Here is a 26638-nt window from a genome sequence, read left to right on the forward strand (position 1 = left end):
GACGCGGGGCTGTGACTGACGTGGGGCTGAGGGGACGCGTGTGGGGGCCGGGGTGATCGGTGTGGGGGCTGGCTGAGGGGACCGCCGTAGGGGCTGCGAGAGAACTGAGAGGTGGCTGAGGGGATGGATGGGGGGCTGCGATTGACCTGGGGCTGAGCGGATTGAGGTGGGGTCGAGGGACGGATCTGGGGGCTGTTAGAGATGTGGGACTGCAAGGGTCTGCCGTGGGTCTGGGGAGGCTGAATGGGGTGGGGCTGAGGGGATGGATGTGAGAGCTGGCAGGAGGGCATCGTGGGGCCGGGGGGGCTGTGAGGAGACCCGAGGGGGCTGAGAGTATGGACAGAGAGCCGTGAGGGGCTGACGTGGAGGGGCTGTGGGAAGAATGTCCAAGTGCTAAAGGGACTGTCATGGGGAGCCGTGAGGGGATTGCCGAGGGGCTGACGTGGTGGCTGAGGGGACTGAGGTGGCGGGCTGTGAGGGGAGTGTCGTGGGGGCTGAAGGGTCCAAGCATTCAGCTCAGGGCTGTCCTTGCTGCACTCAAGATCCGGGGGTCCTGAGGGGAAACATCACCCAGGACAGGCAGCTCACGCCCTGCTCTCAGCAACCATTCCCTGCAAGAAGCCCACTGCCAGTCCCGTGTCTGCAGCAGGGCTGTGGCTGTGCTTCAGGGGAATCTCAGCACCCCCTGCCCACAGACGGCAGGGCAGGAGCTGGCCCTGCTCCCTACGTGGCGCAGCTGCAGGCCAACGTGCGTGCCAGCCCCAATCACCGGGGCCGCTCCTGACCGGGTTCCAGGCTGCGTGAGCGGCTCCAAGGACAAACCAACAGGCGAGAAGCGAGTGCGTGACACGCAGCAGTCATAAGCCAGCTATTTCCATTGTTTTCCTGCAGGCTTTGTACCTCAAACACACGTGGAAAGCCTCCCGTTGCTTGCAAATCCCAGCCCGGAGGAGCAAAGTCCGCGCCAGGGGCAGCTAGGGAAAAGGGCTAATAAACACAAACACCCTCTTCACACAACACGGGAGCAGCCACGGGGCACGAGGGTGAATCCTGCAGTATTATTCTAGGTTAAAAGAAAATATCGTATTTTTATACTGGCCCTGTTGTTCCAGGCTGCCCTTCCATGCGTGGAAGCGCAGTGAGGCGGTTTTGCAGCACTAAGAACCCCCCCGGGGGGCTGCGGCATGGCGGGGCTGCAGGTACGGGGCTGTGAGAGCAGTGGCCGACAGAGCGAGGAGAGATGGCAGGAGACGTGCAGGGGAGGGGTCAGGGGAAGGACAGGGTTTGTGCTGCGTACAGCAGCGAGGTTATTTCTGGTGCTGCGTGCACATCGTGTTAGTTCCTGTTTTCGAGTTATATTGTTTGCTAGGTTTGGTTGGTTTGTTCTCCCCCTCCCCCCGTCCTCACCTTACCAATGTCACAAGAACGAGATCGTCCTGGGAGAGTGGAAACATGTTTGGAGGGGGGATCTGAGGGCTACCCGGGGATCAAGGTCAGGCAGGTCATCCCGTGCAGAGCAACAGCAGAGCAATAGCAGCTCTGCAAAGCAGCGTGAAAACGATAAAATCGGGGAGCATAAAGGAGCAGGGCACTGGCAGTGGGGCAGAAAGGCAGAGGCAGGGGACGCAGGAGGTGGCACGTCGCCAGCCCAAATAGCTGAGTGAAATAGGAGCGTGCTAATGACGGAGCATGCGGGGCGAGAATCGGATAATGAGGGAGGGCATCCCAGTGTTCCCGTTGTGACATTGCCAAATCAAAGACAAGCTGCTGGCTGCAAGAGCACATGAGGTGAATCAGAGGAGGAATCTGTATGATTAAGCAGCAGCTGAGTGCCAGGAGTGAAGATCTGTCAAGGATAATATCAATAGTGTATGCATAGAGGACAGCGGGTTTATTTGCCATGATAGAAAAGGATTTGAAAGGGAAGACAAGAAGCTCGTACTGACTCCGAGCTGGCAGCGAAAGAACTTGGGAAGGGTGCCAAGAAAAGCGTCCCAGATACAAGGCTGAAGTGAGAACGAAAAAGGGAGCGCAGAGGCTGTTGAGCAGCCAGCAGGTTAGGAACAGGCACGAAAGGCACGAGGCAAGGCCAGCCAGCAGGACGTGCTCAGGGGAGGAAATGACCAAGCAGGAGCCGGGGAGATGGCTGCAGGAGGGTTCAAGGTTTTGTTTGTTAAGGCAGCATATCTGAAAGATCACCCAGAGCTCTGGGACAATGACGATGGTGGCACTTCTGATGGCTCCTCCTGTGAAAGAGAACCTTCGCATATGGGCGAGGTTCATCTCTGCGGGGCTCAGCAGATTCCCAGGGGCCCGCTAGGAAACTCCCACGGGAATTCAGAAGCACCATAAATCTTTCCCCTCCCCCTGTCCGCAGGCAGCCTGATCTGCTTTCTCCTAATTTAAACACACAATCTGCAGGGAGGAGACCGTTTATACTGTTGGCTTAAAAAAAAAAAAAAATCCTGCCAAAATGAAAACTGCACTGCACACACAGCCCTCCCCACTGAATGAATGTGAGAACGGATGAAACAAGACAGATGTTACTTGCAGCCTTTGTGAGCTACTGGAAGAAACGTATCTCATGCAACGAAGAGGAAACTACGGAGTAACTGTGAAACAGAGAGAGAAAAAAACAGATGCGGGAAGCCTGGATGTTCAGAGGAATGGGAAAGCCAAAGAATGGTGACATTGACTTGAATGTGGGAGGCAAGTCCGGGTGCCCATGTCCATCATTTTGAGATCCAGCATGCAAAACCAACGCCGCAGTCCCTCAGCGATTAAGCAAATGGGATCATTCATAGGAAGGAGGATTACTGAGGACAGTCAGGGTTTGCGAGCACAGAAATGATATCAGGTTATCTGCTGTTGAAACAGTTTGGGAGCTTCTCTAGGGCCCTACCTCATCTCCTGGTGCTGTGTGTGCCCTTTCGAAATGCTAAATAACAGCAAGTGATTCGCAGTAGATTAGGCTGCTCCTTCCCTCTTCGCCTTTTTACCTCATGATTTGTGATTGCAGTGTAATGTCCTGGCACATCCTGATAGGAAAATGCAAATGTTGCATTTCCATGGCACGGCCTGACAATTTAAATTTATGCCCCACAGAGAAATAGCCCCAAGTGTATGCTGATTGCATGCCATAGCTACAACACTGTTGTTAACATCCAGCCACATCCTTATGCCTTTGTATGTGAATCTTGGACGAGATATGAAACAATAAGAATTTCCCTGCTCTGTTTTAGAGCCTGGCCTACTTCCTCTTACATTCATTGACTTTAAACGAGATTAAGAATCCAAAGTGGGCTCCTGTAATTTTGTTGCCTGAACTATAGGTAACATTACAGAAGTACAAACAATTTTTTTTTTCTCTTTCCTGTAACCTGAAGATAAGTACTGGGGGAGGTGACGGCCAAGTGAGCTCGGCTTGATTCTGCCGTGCACCACCAGCACGAACAGCACGGCCATCACAGTGCACAGAGCAAAGCCAGCCCTGCAGTCACTGTGGCCATGGGAGGTGACCTGCACTGCACGGCTGCTCTGCTGCCAGCTGAGCTGACAGCCAGGAGAGCTGCTGTACACAAATGAGCTGTGGCAGGCATCACCACCATCATGCAAACCGGTTTATGAGCGAACTGGAACAGAAGCCAACACAGAAAGCTCCAGCATGGTTGCTTCAGGTCTCCTACAGCACTTACAAAGAACACAGTGACCTGCCCAGCACTGTGATTTGTTCCATCCCTTTAGCTGTAATTTCTGTGAATTATCTGTCAGCGAGTCATGATTTACATAATCTGTTTACTACTTGCAATTATCCCAAGTGGTTTAAGACTGGAAATTTTAGACAAAACATTTGCTTTTAGGTTTCTTTATCACTCGTCTTGAAGGATTTGGCAGCGGTCAGTAAAAGGCCCAGAAACTGTTGAGATGTTTGGGAGCACGAGTGGAGCCTGAAGTGTGTTATCAGGACTACGCACAAAGGAGCGTTTGTAGCCCTGCTAAGAGCATATCTGGTGCCAGGCGGGTTTGGGATGCAGGCTTCTACCAGCAGCGTTTCCCTCTGCCAAGCTCCAAGAGAGTGCAAGCCTGTGGGATGGCTTCTGTTTGGATTTCTGCACTGCTTCCCTCCCAGATAAGGCTCACGACAAGCTAACGGCCAGCTGTTTGCCAGCACTCAGTGCTCACAGGATGTGTTTTAGCTGCCTAGCAGCTGTCTCTGGGGAGCAGTGGGGGTCAGGAGAGCAGGGGCTGCCCATGTTGTGAGCTGAGTGCCGTGCGGGGCTGCAGCCAGCTTGTCTCACTCACCTGACAGCAGGAGAGACAGCGAGCAGAACTAGATCCTCAAGAGAAGAGAGATAATTGTGAAATTGGACAGCATTTGCCTGTCACTATGGAGTCACTAAGGGAACAGGCATATTTTCTTCCTGTTTACATAATATTTCACCAGTATCTTTGCACCAGTAAACTGTAGCCACAGCTTTGAGCTACATGGACACACCGTGGCACTATGATTTGTAATGGTGCAGATAGCAAGGTACAGCCATTTGCCATGGTGGAACCTGCCAGAGTCCCTGGTGCACCAGTAAGAGCAGCAGGCTGCAAGCACGGGGCTGTCACAGGGGATTAGTCATGTCCTTAGCCACAGGAAAGCTGAAGAGAAGAGCAAATCTCACATCCTCCAGCTTAAGAGCTCCTTTCACAATGTTTTTCATCCTTACAGAACAGAAAAACACATACAAATATAAGCTTCCTGACCTTTTACTGTGGAATTTTTCTCCAAATATGGGAGAAAAGCCGTGATTTAATTCTGCAAGGTGTGCAGGAAGCCCTCGCTAGCCAAAGGCACCGGCTGCCTGCCATAGGTGCGTGCCACTCCGCACGCTGCCGTCTGCTTTGAGTGAACCACGGCAGCAGGGCTCCAAAGGCTCCCCAGCATGGAACGTGTGGGGCTGGGGAGCTGTGCAGTGCTCCACGTGCTGAACTGGGATTGATGCCTGCAGAATCAAAGTGCTCCCACGTTTGCTCTTTGTGCAGTACACATTTGAGTACACTCTGTCGTACCTCAGCAGATAGTGTGGTAGATACTCAGCGTTAGATCTTAAAATACAGTAACAGCACGGTCACACGCACAGAGGATCAGCACTTCCCATCGGGGATACGAGTGACATTCCCCACCCCACGAGTAAAGGCACATTAAATATTTATGCAGCTGTCACGCCTTGAGGCCCCAGCAGGATTAAGGTCCACAGCGCCTGGTGCTCTGAAAACGTGATAAGAGCCAGTCCCTGCTCAAAAGAATGCAGTCCCAGCACGGCTGCACCACGGCCCTGCAGTGGCTGTTTGCCTGCGCCGTGCCTGTTCCATAAACCTGTTTGCTGAAAGACCTGTTGTGTTATCAAGGTGCCGGAGGGTGGAGGGCTCCGTGTCAGTGCCAAGTCCCGGCTCTTGTTTGCTTTACAGATGGGGACCCTCTGCTAACAGTGAGTGAAAGCAGTCCTTCGAGTGGGCAGGATGGGAGCGAGCAAGCTAGGAGAAAAAACACCAGCAGAGGTGATGCTTTCTGCATTGCGAGACAGCTCTACTCCTGAAACAACTCTTTTTTCCCATTACAAGAAGAGGGGTTTCTGGTAGTCATGAGCACAGTCCCTTGCCGTGCGAGGTCTGCATTCAATTCCTATTCATCAGACACTCTGGGACAGTGACTCAACTCTTGTCTTGTGCAACTCTTCTTCTAGCAAGTATTGCTGCTCCTCACCAGGGTGTTGCAGGCATTAAAAGGAGATGAGGCCGTGTCGGGGCAGTGGTGCACTCACGGCAGCAGGATGGGGCTGCTTGACAACCACTGGCTCGCCTGTGGCTTTCACAGCAGCGCGCAGCCTCCACAGCAGGAAGCGGGGCTGTGGCTGGAAGTGAGTAAGGCTGGGAATGAGCAGCAGCTCCCGGTCAGAGCCCGACAGCAGAGGAAATCCTGGAAGCAGGTGCCCTGGAGGGAAGTGCAGGGCTGGGACAGTGGTGGCATCAACCAGACTTGTCTCCTGTACAAGTTTGCTTATGGAAATATGGTGTGCTGGAAAATCATGGCAAGGACACAGGAGGCGAAGAACACACATGATGTGCCCCTAACTATTGCCTTTCTCCATGCCTGGGAAATAATTGAGTCCTCCTCTAGCAGCTGAAGGCACTTGCTGCCTGCAGCGCTCGCTGTAATTTCAGAAGGCAGCACAGCAGGTGAGGCAGAGCTCGGCCTCATCCCCAGCATGACCCCCAGAGGCAGGGCAGGGGCTGCTGGCCGCCAGGGGACACCTGCCTCCTTCAGTAAGAGCCTCTCAGCCAAACCGCCCCTCCGGGCAGCAACCCGGGCGGGCGTGAGCTCGTAGAAATCAGCGTTACACCAGGGAGCCCCCGGAGACATCGCCGCCGGCCGAGCCACGGAGAAGTAAACCGAGGACAGCCCCACGGCTCCGCTGCACTTGTGCCTCCCTGCGTTCTGCCGCTGCTGCCCGTGACCTGCTTCTTCACACGCACATCCCTGGGCACTGCCACGCTGCAGGGCGGTGCGGCGGCGGCGGCACGCGGGCGCTTGTGCCAGCGCATTCGCTGGGGCTCCGTTCGCCTCCAGGGATCGGCTCGTGAGACGAATGTAGGTCTGTCATCATCTGCTCGCCGGCTGCCGCCTCGCGCTCCGTGCTCGTTTCCAGCACGCGTGGCCGGGGCCGCCTCGCGTTCCCGGCTCACCCAGAGACAGCAGCACCGCGGGGTGTCTGCAGAGCCCTCCCTGAGGAGCGCGGAGCTGCTGCTGCTGCTGAACCCGTCCCTGAGCACCGGGGTCGTGCCCTGCTGGCCCCGCTGCCAGAGCACATCTGCACAACGCGCCGCGTCCGCTCCAGCTTCCCGGTGAATGTCAAAGTGCCCGGAGCTGCCGTGCCGTTTATTTTGAGGACAGCAATGACTAACATCGAGGTATCGCCTTTCAGGACTCTTAAAAATAGAAGCTAAAATTTGCTTCACGTAATCCTTGCCGCATAATGCCTTCCTGGCTGGGAGGAAGAGAGGAGCCAGGCAGCAACAGGACGTGAGTGGTGTGGAATTCGCTTTGACCCAGAGAAGCCTAATTGCACGCTGTTTGCACAGAGCCTCTCCCTGCTCAGGCTGCACCAGGTGGATGGATGGAATTATCAGGTCGCTCGCTCAGGGGCAGAGCTGGAGCAGGACCCAGAGCCCTGCATCCTTCATTTGGCTTCAGCCTCCCTGATGGCAACTTCCTTGCCTTGTAACAGATGTGTGGTCCATCAAAGGTGGTTCTATCGAGGTGCCAAAGGCCAAACAGGTCAAACAGGAACCATCATTTATGTCTTCAGCTATTTAAAGCACCAGCTGCCTTCTGCCAGCTCTTCTTCATAAGGATGAGAAGGCAGTCCCTTCCTGGGTTCCTGCAGACCAGCATTTCCCAGCGGTGTGCACCATCAAACAGAGACCGACCCGACCGGCCACGCTGGGCCCATTGTGCTGTATGGCACTACATCGCCCAACAAGAAAGCAACACAGCTCACTGCAGCAGAGGGAAATTAAAACAAATGCACATTTATGAAATAAGGCTTCTTTTTGGCACCCAGAATGGGTCTGTTTCCTGGCTGACTGCTGACACTGAAGCAAAGGGAAATCCCAGAAGTTCATGCAAAGGCATTAAAATACAGGACTCTAAAAATACGTTGAAAAAGCTGGACTGCAAATGACAAGAAAATGAGCTTTTGAAGATAAGAATGTTACGTTCAACCCCAAGAACCAACTGCCACAAGACAAGGCCTGAAAACTGCAGTTCAAGTAGCCCAGGAACCAGGTGGCCAGGCAGGGAGGGGGTGATGGAGAGCAAAAGCCATCCCGACCCTTTCTCCTTGGAGAGCCACAACTCCTGGCAGCATGGCTCTTCCCTTCCTTTCACACTCTGGTGTACGCAGAGGCTGTGCTGGCTCTCTCTGCCTGGGCCTTCCCGAGCTCAGTGCTGACACACCAGGCTCCCAGCCGGAGCTTTTACCACTGCCTACGGAAGAAAATGCAAGTGAGCCTCAAAAAGCGCACGGCACAACTTAAGGTAACTGGATGCCAAAAGCAAATTAGGGAAACGAGAGCTGTTCTCTCATGGCCAGTGTTTGGTCTGTGTGCTGTCTGAACAGTAAGTGATTCTTGTCCCACTGAGCCTGGAGAGACCTGGCCAGTATGGAGCAGAGATGCAGGCAAAGATAAGTGGCTGCTCAGGGTGAGAACCAGGAGAAAATAATGGCTATTGAGAGATGTGTCATCAAGACAGCATGGCTTTTAAAGCTCAACTTTTTACTGATATGTCTCATTGGAGGAGCACAAATCTTCATACAGAAACATTTAAATGGCAAATAATCAATTTAAGAAAGAAAAATATTCTGTGGAGGAGCAGAAAAAAACAGAGAAACTCTGGAAGATGAGACTGCAGGGGAGGAAAGAGAGCAGCTGGACAGCATCCTCAGGCATTCTGGGCCTCGCTGAGGTCTTTTCAAATCCCACTGGGAGACCACACATGAAACACATCTAAGTGTTATTCTATCATAACGTGGGAAAACCCAGCACCCATAGGGTAGAGAAGTGATGTCAGAGGCTGCAGGATCTCATGATTGTCCTTAGAAATAACAGTTCATTTTGTCATGGGACAGGGACCCAGTTTTCCCTGGAGATGAGTGACACCAGCAGCTCTGTGGCCCCATGGAGACCCTCTTGGTGCTCCCCTGTGCACGAATCCCTTGCAATCCTCTCTTTGGCAGGATGGGAAAGCAAAGTTTATGACAATCACTGGTGCTTTTCCCTTAGAAACAGTAACTAAGGAAGTTACACTGTGTGATGGAAGAGGTCAAGACCATGTGGTGGGATATGTGCACAACTGCTGGCAGAGTGCCTCACATGGTTTTTCCAGAGGTCCAGTTATATACAGACACACCAATTCATTCCATCCATTAGAATTCGTTAAGAAAGTACTTCAGCATGGCAACAGCTAGGATTGCTTTTCCACATTTTTCAGCATTCTTGTTAATCCACCAAACTGAGCAACGCCAAATGTAAACCAGTCAGGAGGAGCCAACAATGTCCTCCTGTGAGGGATTGCTCTGCTCTGGGCTGGCACATGCCACTTTTGTTGATGCTAATTGGCCTGAGAGCACAAGGAAAATGCACCCAGGGGACCAAGAGCTGTCACTGCAGCCCCTCACCTCGCACCCCTGGCTCTGCAGGGCTGTTCTTTTATGATAAGGGCAGTGAGGCACTGCCACAGGCCCTTCCCCAGCCACCATGCTCAGGGTGCAGCAGGCCGTGGCAGGGCTTTCAACAAAACCCTGTGCTAATGGCAGCAGCACAACCTCCTGCATAACCCTGGGTTGCTCAGGACTGCTCTGAAGGAGATCCTGACTCTTAGACATCTGGGCATGGTTTTGCCTTGGCGTGCAAAACAAATGAAAACCTGCAGAGCATGGAAATATCAGTGCGATACCAGGCTTGATGTTTTCCATGAAAAGAATTTAAATGCCTCACAAACTGTGACCTCATCCCCAACAGATTCACAGCTGCTTAAGTTCTCACCCAGCACATGTGACACAGTGCAGAGAGGGTCCGTGGGGTTCTGCAGGAAGCAGACGGAGCCAGGCTGCCAGCACTGCCTCCTGGGGGAGGAAATTTGTGTAAAAATGGCAACTTTCAGGAATATGGAAGAGCAGAAGCATGCAGGGTGGGCAGGGCACAGCAAGACCCAGCTGGGAGCACACAGCTCTCAGGCAGGTCTTGCTGCCCTCTCGCTCGTGCACTAGAGCACATCCCCCAAATTGCAGATGTGTAGGCTGTAATTTAAGGGGATGGGCAGCACACCTACCTTATGTGTGTGCATCTCAGTGTGGGAGCTGTGTGACAGCCGCTTGATAACACCCTGCTGCGGTCGTGTCCCAGGCGTTCAGCAGTGGGGATGAGCACGCAGCACATCGTGGGCAGCACGAGCACAGCCACAGCCCCACAGCACCACTGGCACCCTCCAGCCCTACACAGCCCTATACAGGAACTGACCCAGCCCTCGAGCTGCCAGCTCACCCCAAGCAACGTGCTCGTGTTGCTGCATAGCGAAGGTGCTGCTGGGCATGGTGAGGCATTGTGTGGAGCAGTCATACCCCAATAAATCACCACGTGCTTTCCTAAAAAGTCATTTCCAGTTTCACTCTATGGAAAAATATCAGCAGAGGCCACTCCAGGCAGTGGAACTATGGTTTCCACTTCCTCTTGCACAAGGCCTCCTCCCAAAGAAACGAGGATGAAGACACCTGAGGATATCAGTAGCCTTTGGTTTCAGAATTGTACGGAGCTCCTTCCTTCCACTGTGTGCAGATACCCGAGGAAGCAATGAAGAGCACAGAGGAGCTGAGAGCCATAAAGCCTCTTGGTACAAGAAAGCATCCCCTGGTTTTGCAGCCTCCCACTCATGATGGAATACAGCAGCTGCCCCTGGGGCTGGGTTTCTGTACTTTCTGCATGCTCATTGTTTTCTGGCCATTGATTTCCAGTCACTGGCACCTTCCTTCCCATTTCCTGAAGCTTCTCTCCTGCTCTCATTTTCTGCTTGTGTTTCTACCCTAGCATTTTTCCAATGGACATTTCCTTGAGCTCTCCGTACCCTCCCTTCCCTGTTTCTGTTCCTGCTCCTTTCGCTCTCCCTTCCTCCTCCTCACAAGAAACCAGTTCTCACTTTTCTTAAATCACTTCCTCATTTCTTTTTGCCCTTCATCCCCACCTCACCAGTGCTGCCAGCAGCCCCACATCCCCTTCAACCCATTGCAAGTCCTGGCTGGCTTTGCATGCACAAAAGATGGAAGGGCTGTGCATGTCCTTTGCTTTCCAGCTAGATGTTCCATGGGGCATTTGCCCTTGGAATGAGATGACCTTCAAGGTCTCTTCCAACCCAAAGCGCAGAACCGTATGGTTCTATGATCCCACCCCTAAAAGGGGGCCCTGGTGAAATGACATGTAGCAGCCACATTGGGAACTTGGTGGCTCACCACCCAACACTGGCTCTGAACTTCTTTCTTCCTCATGTTTCACAGGCTGAGGGAGAAAACAAAAAGGCAGCCCACGAAGGAGGAAGATGTCTTGTTGGGCCCTTCCTGGGACAGTGCCGCTGTTCTTCTTGGTCTGCACAGCGTGTCTCAATGAGAAGTGCAAAGAGCAGTCCTGGCAGTAGGACAGCAGCAGCATCTGGCTAGATGTAGTTCTGTGGGGTCCTGCTGGGCAGCAAGTAGAACACAAACTAATCTAGATGCTGCAGGGCCCAGAGCATTGCTGCTATGAGGAGAGCTGAGAGCTGGGGCTGCTCGGCTGGAGGAGGCTCAGAAGATCCCATCCATGCCGATCAATCGTTGCTGGTGCTGGGCTCAGGGACTCACCTCAGCTGCCCTGTGATAGCCATGGGTGTGATTCAGCCCCGGGGAGCAGAGGCAGCCCGGCAGGTCCCTCCCTGGAGGCGGCCCAGCTGCACCTGCTGGACCAGCACAGCCAGCTGCACACAGTGCAGAGGGGATGCATCCCTAACAGCAGCAGGGCCTGGCTGAGTCACAGAGTGCAGGCTGCATGCCAGCGGGGCATGGGGACACATGAGGACACATCACCTGTAGTGCCCAGGGGGTTCTGTGTGCCAGTGTGGGAAACTGAGCGTGGTCCAGCCCCAATTCCATCATCAAACACCAGCGGTGCCACCTGCACAGCAGTCACAGAGGAGCCATCAGTCCTCCTGGGGCCTGCAGGGCGGGATGCTGGCAGCAAAGGTCACAGCGAGGTGGGGGTTGGCCTCTGCTCCCAAGTAACAGCAATAGGACAAGAGGTGATGGCCTCACGGTGCACTGGGGAGGTTTAGGTTGGTTATTAGGAAATATTTCTTCTCTAGAAGAGCGGTGAGGCACTGGAACAGCTGCCCAGGGAGTGGTGGGGTCACCGACTCTGGAGACGTTCCGTGGAGATGTGGCACTGAGGGTTAGAAGGTGTGGTGGGTGTGGGCCGGGGCTGGACTTGGAGATCTTGGGGATTTTCCAATCTTAGTGATTCTGTGATTCTATGATTCCAAGGCTTCTTGCTTCCATCCAGTAGGATGCACTCAGCCAGGCTGTGCCATGCCAAGGGCACGTTTGTGGGCCCACACAGGGCAGCCTCTTCCCCTCCAGCATCCAGAAGTGAGAAGGGAGGGGAAATTCCTGGATGGGCACCGCAGGGTGCAGAAGGAGAAGTTCCACCACGCAGCTGGTCTGGGACTCAGCCTCACAGCACGGCAGGCCCTTGAGTCCTAAAGACCAAGGCCAGGCGCAGCCTCCTCCACATCCTGCAACATGGACCGTGTCCTTGTGGGGGCTGCTGCAGGCCCCAGCCACTCACTGTGGACAACCTCTGCTCTTGGAGGAGGCACAGCTTCACTCCTGCCCAGGTCTGGGAAACCCTTCTGCACTGGGTAGAGTCAGAGGTGAGAAGATTGCACCAAATCCCACAGCAAGACGAAACAAAACCAAGCGTGTATCAATACACAAGAACTCATTCCTTGTGGAAGGGGAGAAAAGCAGATGATGATTTATAATCATATAAGCATGTTTGAAACAGTTTGTGCCCCTCTAGCAGGGGAAAAAAATGAGCCCAGCATCCACGTAGGAAAGAACAATCCTTAGGTCAATCTGACATTGCAATCTGACAGTGGATAGGAAAACGTTCTCATAACAGCATGCTTCACAGCCATTAGAGAATTGAGAGGGTTTTTTGTTTGCTGCATTAGCATAGAGGTGAAACTGCTGACCGCTGCTGGCAGAGAAGTCCCAGAGGAAGAGATGTTCTCCAGCCAAGCTCCCAGCTCTCAATGCCGAGTGAGAACCTCAGATTTCCACTTAAGGCGGGAAATTATAGCAAATGATTGCAATGTATTGTGAATGATTGTGTGCCCCAGGAGCTGGGGTACACAATCCCAGACTTCTTGGCATGTGACACCACCAAAAGCAGCACCAGAAAATGCAATCACTTGCTTATGCTGCGGAAAAAAAAGGAGAATGAATGCAGCAGCCACAGCCCAGCACTGTGCAGAATGGCCACAAAGGGGACAAATCCTGCCCAGCAATCTCAGTGCTGGTACAGGCAAAGCTCAGGTCATAACAACAGCAAGGGGAAGTGAGCAGGGTGGGAAATGCAGTAACGAGCATTTTGATACTCCACCTGTGCTCACCAGCAGGAGTTTCAAGTCACTTGTATTTGTTTATAGCATTTTTACACATATACATACAGATATATATATAGTCACACATGAGTGCACAGAGGGAGAACTGCAGCAGTCCGCTAGTTCCCAAGCCAGCAGGGGCACCCCCATTTGCAAGGCCTGAATCAGGCCCATGCTCTCCCATTTCTCCTCACAGAGATCACCAAACTGCTCTTTAGCTAGGAAATCCTGATGGTCATCAGAAAGAAGCAAGACAGAGTAGCTTTTAAAAGCCAACAACCTAGGCTAATATCATCAACCCCAACTCCCCACCCCACAGCCCACCTTACCTTCATGATGTTTTCTCTCCAGGAGGCCTGCCACACCAACACAGCCCTCCTTCCCCAAGGCAAACACCCCCTACACTGCCAAGAGCAGAACCGGGAGCTAACTGGAACCAGCTGCCTGAGTTCTGCCCATCCTCCACCTACAGGTGCTGCAGATATGAGCAGGGTTAGGACAGATGGCACTGAGAAGAGCTTGTCCTCCTGGGCAGTGTGTAGGGCTCTGAACCACTGACCTGTCCTCTGCACTCCTCCTGGCTGGGGCCACTTGCAACCAGCAGTCACTACTTTCTACTTCTTGTCCATATCACAGCTAAAGATACTGAGGAGCACCGAGCCAAGCAGAGATGCCTAGAAAAACACAACAAAGGCCTGATTAAATGAGTATTATGTGTTGACAATTACTTTAATATATCATTTTTTAACTCATTTAGTATCAGCTTAATTAACTATAAAAGTAACATTAGCAAGAACTTTCATTCTTGACCAAATTTGAAACCTCATCAGAGAGGATTTCTTTGAGGTTTCTTTTCCAATAAATCCATTCTGCAGAGCTGCCCTCCTTCAGCTCAGGCCATCTGACAGCAGTGGGAATTTGTTTAGCAATGCAAACTACGAGCAACATGGTAGTTGGGTAATATCTCCCAGTCCTCTTGAAATAAAGCAGTAAAAGGACTAGATATGAGCATCTCTCATGTAGTAGATCCGGAATGAAAATTATCTAGTTTGGATTATCTAAGGTGCAAGGAAACAGCCTCAAGACACACCAAAGAAGGTTTACACTGGACATTAGGAAGAATTTCTTTACAGAGAGGTGGCTGAGCACTGAAACAGTCTGCCCAGGGCACTGCTGGAGTCCTCATGCCTGGCAGTGCTTGAGGGATGTGTGGCCATGGCACTGAGGAACACGGCCCGGTGCTGGCACTTGGTTGGACCCAACCTGGGTGACTCCATCTAGAAATGCCCATCCATAAGACTTCAAGATCAGGGCACAGTTTTCTAGACACTGCAACATGCACAGAACACAATTGAAATTATGCACACAAACACGATTTTAAACATGAATATTTACTAACATAAATAAACAGTGTTTTATAACAAAAGGCACAGATTTTCAACTATAAACAATGGAAAAATATTTACAGTTTGCACATACATAATCAAACAGCAAGTGCACAGTTGGTCACTTCAGATCTTCCTTCTACATTTTTAGATTCACCTCCTTGCAAACAAGTAATTTTATTCAGTTCTGTAACGTTGTTTTTTTTTCCCCTCACAAAAACTGCTACAAATGTCAATAAGAGTTTATTAAAATGAATAATTTAGCAGCACAAGTTTTCAAATGGAGACAGTGTTGCTAACTTCTTCATACTGAATAATAAAATAAGGGTAGCTCTGATCATCATTAAAAATGACAAAAATCTGAGGCTCAAAGTAATTGTCCACACAAGAGTCATAGAGGTCACTGGTAATGCTGCCCGGGTTGACCGGCGGAGGTCTCCTCATGGTGTGATTGCCCACAGTGTATCTCCCCGTCAGTACTTTGGCCAGGAACATGTAATGAACTCCTTTGGGTGACCTTTTGGAAAAATTGTGAGAATAGCTTGCCTTTCTGGCAAAGTAACTGCCCTGTCCAAACATGGTGGCATGCTTCCCGCAGACGCGCGGGTCGAAGTTGTGCTTGCAGATACCATCCACCACATCCTGGGAGGTGCCGTGGAACAAATGCCTTTCATTCATTATCCTGTCAAGCCCAGTCATTTTCTTGGACATATATTCCTTTTTCCTGGAATAGAAAATGGAAACTGAAGATGAGAATTCATTGTAGATCTGCAAGCGAATAGCAGTTTTCACTACAGCTCTTTAAGCAAAGGGCATCGGCATTATGCTCCGGAACATTAGGTGTAAGAAGAGAGATGAGAACACAGTACTTGCATGATCTTACCTCTTATATTTCTCCCAAAGAAACTGATTTTGCACTCTCAGAATTTTCAAAATTTTATATTTGGTCTCTGGCACAGTCTTGTGAAACAGGTTATAAATGGTTCGATAGCTTTTATCTTCTTTCAAAACAGGCACTTGGATGAAGTCCTGAGATGGATCCATACTAATCCAGGTTTCAGGATAGAAGTTTGGAGAGGTAACAGCAGTTGGAGATAAGATGTGTGAGGAAAGTGGTTCGGCTGATGGAGAGGGTACTGGAGAATTGCCACCTAGAGTCCTAGTTTGGGAAGAAGAACAAATTTGCAACTGAACATTCACAAACTGAACAGCTTCTCATCACAGTTATTTGGTCACCAATGTTTCTTAACAATCATTGCTCTTTGATTCTGTAACCATTTACATAACCATAATGCTCATTTAAAACAATTATGTCAGCTATTTTTTTCTATTTTAATAACTCCTGCATCCATCCAAACTAATAATAAAATCTTGAGTTTCCAGCATGCAGTTCCACTTGGGAAAATCTTACCAGCTGGTAGTGATTTAAAAGCCTATTATAATCTTTACTGTTCAGATTCCAGGGAGGAGGGGTGGTTATAAACTACATAAGAGGCAGAATGCTATCAAACACAAACATTTTATAAGCTGGTTGTAAACTATTACTTATTTTAACAAATAGAGAGGACATACGGAATCAGAAGAGAAGAATAATTTGGCAACATTTGACCTAATTTCCCTAGACACAAGGAGCAGAAACATTTTCTTGCACAGTATAATGAATATCCATGATTAATAATATTTACAGGCAAAAGTTGCATATATTTCACTACATTATCTAGAAGAAGGGATTATGTTTGCAGTGCTACCCAGGATCGTACTGCTTTCATTTGCACAGGCCAGATGTTGATTTGCATTTGCAGTTCCTTATTTCCATGCGTGAGAGCAGCCTCTCCTTTTGGGTGTGCTGCCAGGTAGGAGGTCAGCAATGGCAGAAGGAAGGCAACCACTGCCTCTATTGCTTATGGCAGAAAAGCACCGTGTGCACCAGAAAAGGGCCACACTTGGCAAAATCAAGTTGACACGGATACAGGCTGTGGTACAGGCAAGACTGCATTCTTAATACCCTCACTGCTGTGGAATTGTTCATGCTTTTGAACCTCCTAAATTTAGATAAAGAGCATGGCAGTTGTGGCTTATATTCACCTGATTATAATCTGAACATGCAAGATTTGCTCAGCTGAATAATCCTTACTTATTGGAGTTCTCCCACTTACGTCAATGCAAATACTTTGAATATGTAAAGCTTGCAGGTTCAGGCTCTGGTTATCTATCTGTAAGCATATATATCTTCAGCTCATGAGGCTGGTGAGGTTGCCTCTAAGCTGCAGGAATACACTGAACTCGCTCAGACTTAAGCACATGAATACATTGCTCAACTGTTCTCACAGAAAAGGTTGCTACCGACTCCAGGATCAACCAAAAGTGATGACAAACAGGTGAAGAGCAGTGAGAAGCAGCCACCTCTTGTTAGGAAAGATCACAAAAGTGGCAGGAGGTTTCTGCTGTCTGACTCAAGAAACACAGGGCAAGCCCTGTCTCCAAACAGCACAGCTCATCTTAACCGTGCTCATGAGATTTCTCAGGTCACTTGTCTTCTCATAAAACATCATGGCCAAAGCATAAGGAGAAGGTTTGTTCTGCCTAGGGGGCAAGAGGGAGGGAACTTTGTGCATTCACCTTGGGCAAGCTGAGGTTTGACAACACCCAAGGCCAAATCCTGCCTCCCTGAGTATATGCAATTGCATTTAGTGCACAGGAACAAGAGGCAAACAAGACTCCCTGCCCTCTCTTTGTAAAAGGAAGTTTACTGGGGAGCAAACTCTCACAGCTCTGCTAAAGGCAAAGTTATTTCCACAGAGTGAATCTTCAAGAACCAGTCATCTTCTGTTCAAGTGCAATTCTGGCTGAAAAGCCCATTTGTTCCCAAGGTATACAAAAAACAGAGCAACATCTGATTGCCCATGCTTGTTAGCCTGCTTTCTCTGCAGAGCAAACATAATTATCTAGATAAATAACAATTTACTGCTATTTACATCTTAGCTACAGAAATGCCAATTAAGGTCACCTTTCAGAATATTTAATCTCTGATATATCAGCCTGAAAGAACCTGTGAGTTTTTGTGTGACCCAGAAATAATTCCACGTGAATTTCTGACTGCCTTTGAGCTCTTCAGGTCTGCAGGAACAGTGGTGTGTGTGTCTGTTTTCAAATAGATGCACTTGATTTTGGAACCAGAGACGGTTAGCTGTAACACCGTTGACACTACTCAAAGCAGAAATACTCTACAAAACTGTTCACGTGGCTTCCACTGCCTGCTCAAAACTGAACAGAGATTTCAGCTCATTTGCATGGATTTGATGGAACTCAAACTCTTTACTGTTTATTAACAGCTTAAAGAGACCCAGAAGATGACATTTTCTAAGAGCGATTATTAAAACAGCAGTCTACAGTATTCCACTGTGGTTTTATTTAGTTTGTTCTTTTCATCCTAAAGTCTGAACTGAGAACCTCACTCACACTCGGGCTGAAGGAGCAAGTGCAAAATAACAGTTGTGGATTAATGAGTAAGTCAGCAAGCACAATAAAAACCCTGCATCCTTTGATGTACTTTGTTCATCTATTCTGAGTAATATAACTTATGTGTAAGCATGTATTGTACAAGGGAAAGCAGTAAAAAGTCAGCATTTGTTAACTACTGTCACACAATCACCACTGTTTCTATTCCAGCACTCTTTCGAAATGTTATAACTGCCACATGCAGCTGGGAAACCCCACAGGTGGGGAGCACTGCGTGATACGTGGAGGCAAACATTAGCTTTTTAAAGACATCTCCTGTTAATATTCAAAACACTCTTCTGGTCTCTATTGACAGTTGCTGGATTTTTAAGTCAGAATTACGAGGACTTTGGATAAAAAGTAAAAAGAATGAGGTTTGTGGCAGAACAACATAAATTTTAGAGCTGCAATTTAGATTCGGTAGTTATGGTCAGACCCTCATGGGTGTAGAACCCTCAATGGCCACTAAATTTATTGGGAACTGCATAATTTTAGCATCTCTCAAAACCACAGACTTAAACAGTAATAAAATCACTGTTAGTAAGATGTCAGGGAAATAACTTAAATCCTTATTCTTCATTAAGATCAGAACCATAACTGCTATACCCAGAAGGTCCGCGTTTGCTCATTTCACTTGCATCCTCCAAGTATCTCTTCAATTATTTTTGGTTTTCCAAAAACCACATCTAAAAATGTATCTAGCAGCCACTTGTTTTCAGGCTCTGACCAAATTCACTCGCAATTAGATGCTCTAACAACCCAGCAAGCTAACGAGCATTCTAGCCCTAAATTCTAGCCCTCCAGTTAAATCTCCTTTGATTGGCCCAGCATGCCAAGCTTCCAGTCAGACTAATGACTTCCACCCCTTCGCTAACAGGACAATATGTTCCTAACTACTGAACTCCAACAATAATGTTTCCAGCTGTGCTGGTGAGATCACAAAAATGGCATTTTTATGAATTGTAATCAAAAATGACTACAATGCAACACTTTCCTCACTGCCTTTGATGGTAAACATGTTCACCCCCCTTGAGATGACAATAAAAACAAGGAATGCTTTAATTGTGCTTGAAAATTATAGAATGTTTTTGAACACTCATTTTTATGGGACCTAGAAGTGACGGCCTGGCAGTCACCATAGTAGGTGAAAGGCTGCAAGCTGGACAACAGTTTGGCAAGCATAAAGTACATCTGGGCTTCTGATGCCTGAGATCCAAAAGGTATATTAGAGCCTTTAAATAACAAAGACCAGCAGCAAGGAGTTCCTCAGACAACAATTGCCTTGAGAAGTATTAAGTGAGTAGTGGCCAAGCATTTTTCTACAATATGATACCCGTTTCCTTGTCGCATCCTAATGAACACCAATGATAATGAACCCAATTCTCGTGGACAGAGCAGCACGAAAAACAAACACAGTTTCCATTCTGCTGGGATACGTACTGTAAGAAGGGCATCAGCACAACGCAGGAGCGAAGAAGCGGTCTTCTCTTGATTTCTCTTCTGAAACACGCATTCTGCTGGAACCCATCTTTGATGTTTAAGATATACTGGTTATGCCAGGTAACAAAGCGGACCTCCTTCAGACCTCGGCAGCTGGCTTCTTCTATCAACCGTACAACGGGCTGTTTCAAGAAAATAGGAAACATACACATGATAAATTACGTGTTCAAAGTGAGTATTTCTCCCAGGCACCTCAAGAAGTTCCTCTGTCCAATCCCTTCTCCTCCCCTCTCTTTCCCTTGCTCTGAAGCACACAAGTCACTGAAAAGCATTTCTTCTGGACTCTCTCCAGCTCTTGCACGATTCTATTTGCAAAGGGTGTATGCAGTGCTCTGCTCTAAGTTTCCTAGCATGCTATAAAGTCAGCATGATGCATGAAAAAGGTGAACACGATGCATTTTATATTGGTGGAGGTCTTTCTAGCACTGCCAAAATTTTAAGACACTGATGAGATTTTATTCAAAATATCATGCAGCTCTGGTCAGCCACAGATGAGCCCTTAACTACCATAGATATCTAAAAGGCTTAGTGGAGAGCAAATAGAAATTTTGGTTTGGTTTGGTTTTGTCTCACACAATCGTGTTTAACAGTGGATGTAGCTTACGTATCCTTAATAGGGGTTAAAGAGCTGGAAGACAGAAGGCTTATTTAAAACCTGATACAGAAAACTATGTCCACTAAAGACCAAAGGATAATGGTAACGTTTCAAATTGTTCAAAGACAAAACAGACTGAAAACGGACACGTTACTTATAGCACAGACCTATCCATGCAGTCTGTGCTACATCCCAAGAGCAGGACTCTGTAAGATGTTAAATACCTCAGAGTATTCTCTCCAGACGAAATGGTCCCTGCAGAAGTACTTCCAGACCGTGTAGTAGTTGGAGCTGGAGCTGGGACAGGATGGTGTGGACAGCCTCCGCATTTGGTCAAACTCAACAGTTTCGTATAATTTCATAACATTCAAATCCACCCAAAACTCATGTCCTCTGGAAAGCACAAGAGAAACAAAGAACTCTCACTTTCTGTAATCCATTACAATTATCTGAGATGGCACAGGACAGAGCCCCAGCTCACACAGAGCTCCCCAGAGCCTGGATGTGCCCACATCCCACAGCCAGACGCACGACCAGAGGGATGCTCCACACGGAATGTATGCCAGGACAAAACAGGGCCAATTAACTCTTCACAAGGTTCTGTGGGCAGCAGTACCAACCATGATCAGCAGCAGAGAACAGCCCGAGCCCAAACCCACCAGTCCTCCTGACCCAGCAACATATATTCCACATGCATGAATCCTGCACAAAGCAATACGTGTATCCTTGGCATTTTGAACATGCTACCTGAGTAAATGCATCACAGCACTGCATTGGATGAAGCAACTACACACTATTCAAAAGGTTATTGTTGTGAAAGTTAGTGCTCCAGGGAAGAAAAGAAAACGCAAACGTCTCCAGATGAGGAGCATCTGCTGCCAGCCCACCAGGGAGCTCAAGTATCTTTCATTACGTGCAACAGAACAGAACCAGTGCAATATGAAAAGGAGACATGAGTTTGCTATTACAGAGTTGATGCTGAGGAATATCAGCTATTTTTGAATACATATATTGCTACTACAAAAACCAATGCTAATGTGCAACTGCAGTGAAATGACTGGAGCTTTCAAAAGGACACAGAACACAGTGGTGCTGTGGATGAAGAACCAGGGTGTGCCTTTTATCTAAAGGAAACTTCAACTGCCTTTCCTTTGCAGTTTACAATGAATGACTGCAGAGCAGCTCAGCAAACAGTTTCTAATGTTGGTTTATGAGTTGGTGTTGAAAGATGCATCAAATTAAAACAAAAATCTCCAATTGCTGGCTTAGGAGCAAACAGAAACTTAGAACACAGAATTTAAAGAAGCTGAAAGATATGACAGTAATAGCACTCACTCCCTACAAAAGTATTTTTTTAGAACTTATTTTAGACATGAATGCATTTCCAAAATAATACAGCTTACATAATTAGTTTTCTGCTTTTATAATCTCTACAGGTTGTCAGCTCAGTGCTATTCATTAACAGCTACTAATTGCTTCTATTTGGAAATGCAGCTTTTGAGACTATATAAAGTACTTTCTTAGCAGCAAACATAAAGCCGAGACCTGAAATCTACAGCTTATTTTAAAACCTTGGATGACATTTTTTCCTCAAGACAACGCTCTAACGTGTACCATCCATGAGGGGCTCCCAGCTTGTTGCCTATGTGTGCCAAAGGCATGCAGAGATGAACTTATTTGGGAGGAAAACCAGCACCAACCGAAATAAATGCCCAGGGTGAAGGGACTGAAGCGACACATTAGGTTTACAAAAAGCCCCACACGCTTTCGGTAGTGAAACAAAAAAGATCTACTAGGAAAGTCAGCCCACCTTCCTGGTATGGAGTCATTTTGTTCTGTAACAGCAGGCTGCAATCTACCTTATTAGAAAACAATGTGTGAAACCACGAGGCAACAATCTGTGTGATACTGAGCTGCACTCCTGGCCAGAAGGAGCATGACAGGGGATCGTGAGTGAAGTTCTTCACAACTGGATTTTTAACGCTGCTTTAGGGACATATGCTCTTTCTTATCAAAATATACATCTCCCTCTGAATCTTCTGAATTTCACTGGTTAGTAAATCTGTCATTTTTGAGAAAAGCAAGTTTCAACTGGTGCTGCATTACCATTTGGAGTGAAGAGATGGACTCGTTGCTAGGCCCTGACTCAGGACCCCCAGACACTGCTGCCTGCTTTCTGAAGCAAATGCACAGCCAGGTATTCCTCAGAACAAAAGCTCATTGCTCAAGCATCCATTCCCACTTTGATCTGTTTTCAAGTCAAACAACTTGACTTGAAGTTGTTCCCCTACTCCAAAGATCTGTGACTTTCCAAAAAGCACAAAGAAACACAAGGACTTGTCTCTACAGATGTTATTTTTCTCTTAAAGCCAGTAACACAGAGTTTAAGTGAAGTTATTACAGTTCTGTATGTTGCATGTGGTACTGTAGATCAGACAATGAGAAAATGCTCAGAGTGGTTTTGTGTTGATGCAGTGCAAAGAAAAAGAGTGGGGTTCTTTGCTATGACAGTGATGAGGTGCTGGAACAGGCTGCCCAGAGAAGTTGTGGATTCCCATCCCCGGAGGCGTTCAAGGCCAGGTTGGATGGGCAGGCTGGTCCAGTATTAGATATGGAGGTGGGTGGCCCTATCTGTGGCAGTGGGGTTGGAGTTTCTGATCCTTGAGGTCCCTTCCAACCCAAGCCATTCTGTGATTCTATGAACATCAGTCAGAAATCTTTAGTTTTGAAGACCGGAAAACAAATTGCGCAGGCACTCGAGACACGGGTGGCTGCTGGTACATCAGTGGGGCACCTAATGTGTGCTCAGCTCTGCTACGACGCTGCAACTCTGCAACTCCAGCAGGCACCCAGAGCTGAGAGGCACAGCAGTCAAAATCCAAGCAATGCAGCGCGGGAACCCAGTGGGAGGACAAACCCTGGTTGAGATGAAGGCAGCGTGGGCTGCTTTTCCTCCTGCTTTTCCTGCAGAGCAAACAGATCTCTGGGACAAACTCTCCCAGCCTCTGGCTTGATGGCACATACGCAAAATATTTTGCACATGCATTTTCTAGCTGTAAAGCAACTGACGAACTGTGAAGTTTGTGCAGCATTCTTCTAGAAATATGAAAACCTCACATACCATTCCAGTAAAACACACTGCTGTCTCTTTTCCTACATGAACAAAACTTACTGGCAGCTGAGCTGGTATCTCCCCATCTCATGAGGTTCTGTTTGAGACTGACACGGCGGGCACTAGCGAGGGCCTGCACAGAAAATAGTTTCTCTGGAAGCTGAGTGTTTTTCTGTGGAACCTGCATAGAAGTTGCCAGATTGCTTCTCTCATTACCAACAAATGCAATGATTCTCTCTGCTGTTTGGAATTTTTTACATTTTTGCAGCTCGCTGTTTCTGCCTCTCCTCTCTCAGAGGAATCTCCCTGTAAGCAAGCTGAGGACAGGCAGTTCCTGCTGACCAGTGCGTGCTCACAATTCACTGCAAGACAAACCTGGGCACCATGCACCCAACCAGCTCCCTGCTGACCACATGTGTATGATCTGAATTGGAATTCAACACAGTAAGTCCTCTTGTTTCCTCATCTTGAAAGAGCAATATTCAACCCGTTGGACCATAAGGGTCAGAGCCGCCTACAGCACAAAGAGCATCCTCCAGCTCCAGGCCACCCAGGGCTGCCTTTCTGCTGCCCCACTCAGCCCCAGCTGCAAGGAGCTCACCTGCAGGAAGAGTGACAGATGAGAACCCAGGAGGCTCTAATTAGTTCTTGAAGAAAAAAATGCCATCAAGCAATTCCTGAGATGCATACAACACAAACACTGCTGTGGTGTTCTCTGCCCACTGCCCTCCGCTGGGAGCAGGGAAAGGCTCTGCTGTTTGTGTCAGGATGTAGCACAGCCCAGTTGTACTGAAACTCAAACTTCCATTAAAACGGGGATGCTCCAAATTAGCTATTCCTATTTGTAAAGCTAGTGAAGGGTTTGCATTGCTGCTTCCCATCGATTTTAATGGAAAATTGAGCATATGGATTCTCTGATATCTGCACAGTCTGCTTCATTTCTCCATGAATACTTCAACTAAACTTATAAATTCCCCACATTTGCTACCTAACATCAGTTAGAATAACACTATTTTATACAGCTGAAAATCTTAGATAAAAGTATATTTAAGCAACTGCATCTGAAAAAAAAGTACTGCGTGTCAAACAGCCACTTGATTTTTTTTTTGCAGTTAAAATATTGAAAATAAGAATACACGTTCTTTTGCTAAAAATCCCAATTCACATAAAATATATATCATCTCAATATTTATTTGCACTCTAACAGTTGCTACCTCTACGCAGGGATACGAACTTTTCAAATGACAACAGAGTGGCATTCATGCTCTGAAATCCTAAAATATATTTAGCAAAGATGTTTAATAATAGCTCTTTGGTTAAAGCACTTCCTCTGCATATTAAAAAGCCTATTACCAGCTTACATAATGCAAAGCCATGGCAGAAAAATGAACTGTGATTACAGCGGGCGTTGCGTGATTCCACCCCTGCGTGCAGCTCTGAGACACTGGTGATGAAAGCAGAAGCGACAACCGCACTTCTTGGCTGCCCAAGGCCCAAATGCAGGACACAGACCCCAATCTCGGGGCTCAAGAAAAGACTGCTGGATGCTCAGGGTTATGTCTGATACGTTCTTTAACGTAACATCACTTTCTCTTCAGCGCTGTGAGATGGGTTACTGCTTCTGAGGCACGGCATACGCACCAAGCAGCAGGCAGAGATCTAAGGGGAAGGATGAAACAGGACAGCTTGAAGCCAGTAATAAAGCAATGTTCTTTCTACAGTGATTCCCAGCTGAAAAATTATTAAATTTCTCTGCGAAGACCACAAAACTTCCTGCTGCTGAAGCAGAGAATTGCCACCCCCATTTCACCCCAAGGGAGATTTCGACAGCTTCCCAAAGCCACACAGATCCGCATAAGGTGGGAATGGAGACTGCTGAACAACACCTCTCCAGTAATGGGCCTCGGAAATGGCTCCCTTCATGAAATAACGCAGTTCAGTGGAGCTATCCTCACTAAGGAGCAAGCATTTGAACCTTATTCAGAATATAGCACGCAAAGAAAACCAAACCTGGCACTGTGTAGCAGCAACAGCTCGAAATAAACTTCCACAAGTGCCTTCAAAAGCAGAACCTGGCTCCTGAGAAGTTCGGCCTTTGCTGTAACCGATCTATAAGAGCCAACACAATGGCCAAATCTCTTACAGACACAGAGCTGGCCAAGCACCCCAGCAGCGAGCAGCAGCACTGCAGGCAGCTTGGCAACAAAGGGCCACTGAAACACAGCTGCTCGGGCTCAGCCTTGCTTGGCATTCTTCTGAAGAACCTCAGCCTCACGTGAACTCTGCGTGCTCTTTCCACAGAAGTTCTGTAATTCTTATATACAAATAGGTGACTAGGAGAAACAGCCTTTGCAAGTGCTATGAAAATGCATGTGGTTTCAAACTCTCCCAAGTACAGTTACATGTCATGCACCTTACCGCAAACACAGCTCACAGAAAACAAAACACAGCCATCAACAAAGGGCTGTGCAGGAAATGAAACTTGGTTCCCATCAGAACAGCTGTGACACTGAGAGCCAAACACTATTAGATGATGAAACTGTCCATTTTCTCTCTGACTAAGCTGGTTCCTCTCCGTGCCAGCAACAACCTGAAAGCCATTCGAGGGAGCAAACAAACCGAAAAGATCCAAGCAGGTATAGGAGTGCTTTGTAGGTAAGCATACAACACTAGTCAAACCCAACTCTGCTCCTATGGGAGCTGCAAGTCAAGCTGGCACATTGCACGCTGAGCCCAAATTGGTTGTACTTCACCTTACTTGCAGCCAGCATTTGTTTGGAACTGCCGGCTGTAGTCCAGTTCCAGGTGGGGGATCAGATGTGTTAGAGCACTGCATGAAACTGCACATCTCCTGCAGCGGGGTGCCTTAGTAAGAACTCTCTGTTTTAAGCATAGGTACATCAGTTGCAGCCAAGATTTGCTCCATTCAAACTCCAAACTGATTCAATCGCAAACAGCAGCAGTAATAGCCTGGCTAACACCCAAGAGTAGGCACAACCTCACAGAGCAGCAACAGAAACGCAGGCAGATCCTGCCCAGCTGCTTGGAGGAGAGTGTCTGAGAAGAGAAGAGAACACAGCACCTTCCTGCACCGAGCAGCACCGCACCAGGGCAGCATGAACACGAGCTGGTAAACATGAGCCTGCGGTCTCGGTCTTGATCATATCAGCATCTCCGCGTTCTGACACTGAACCGAGAGGAGCAGCAGGTGACAGGGCAGGAAATTAGCTCGGTGTTTTACTTAATTGGTTCCCTCCTCACATGGCAACACTTCTCTCAGCTGTAAGAAAAGAAAGGTGCTACAGAAAGAGCTA

General features: G+C 48.3%; 2 protein-coding genes across 4 annotated transcripts in view; both read right to left on the reverse strand.

Annotated features, from left to right (window-relative positions):
• The window catches only part of LEKR1 (leucine, glutamate and lysine rich 1), a 60489-nt gene extending 46714 nt beyond the window's left edge, over nucleotides 1-13775 (reverse strand). Inside the window, exon 1 of the mRNA XM_019619218.2 lies at nucleotides 13564-13775. Coding sequence (XP_019474763.1) covers nucleotides 13564-13569 — 6 coding nt within the window. The 5' untranslated portion in view covers nucleotides 13570-13775. The remainder of the gene's footprint in view (nucleotides 1-13563) is intronic.
• Nucleotides 13776-14605: 830 nt separating this feature from the next.
• TIPARP (TCDD inducible poly(ADP-ribose) polymerase) overlaps nucleotides 14606-26638 on the reverse strand; it is a 33666-nt gene continuing 21633 nt past the window's right edge. For all 3 annotated transcript variants that reach the window (XM_010717021.3, XM_010717022.3, XM_010717020.3), the window contains 4 exons: nucleotides 20437-20605; nucleotides 19558-19739; nucleotides 15503-15778; nucleotides 14606-15343 (listed from right to left, as the gene is read on the reverse strand). In XM_010717021.3, the coding sequence (XP_010715323.1) occupies nucleotides 14896-15343; nucleotides 15503-15778; nucleotides 19558-19739; nucleotides 20437-20605 (1075 nt within the window). In that variant the 3' untranslated portion in view covers nucleotides 14606-14895. The remainder of the gene's footprint in view (nucleotides 15344-15502; nucleotides 15779-19557; nucleotides 19740-20436; nucleotides 20606-26638) is intronic.

The sequence above is a fragment of the Meleagris gallopavo genome, chromosome 11, assembly GCF_000146605.3.
Source record: "Meleagris gallopavo isolate NT-WF06-2002-E0010 breed Aviagen turkey brand Nicholas breeding stock chromosome 11, Turkey_5.1, whole genome shotgun sequence".
Classification (NCBI taxonomy): Eukaryota; Metazoa; Chordata; class Aves; order Galliformes; family Phasianidae; genus Meleagris; species Meleagris gallopavo.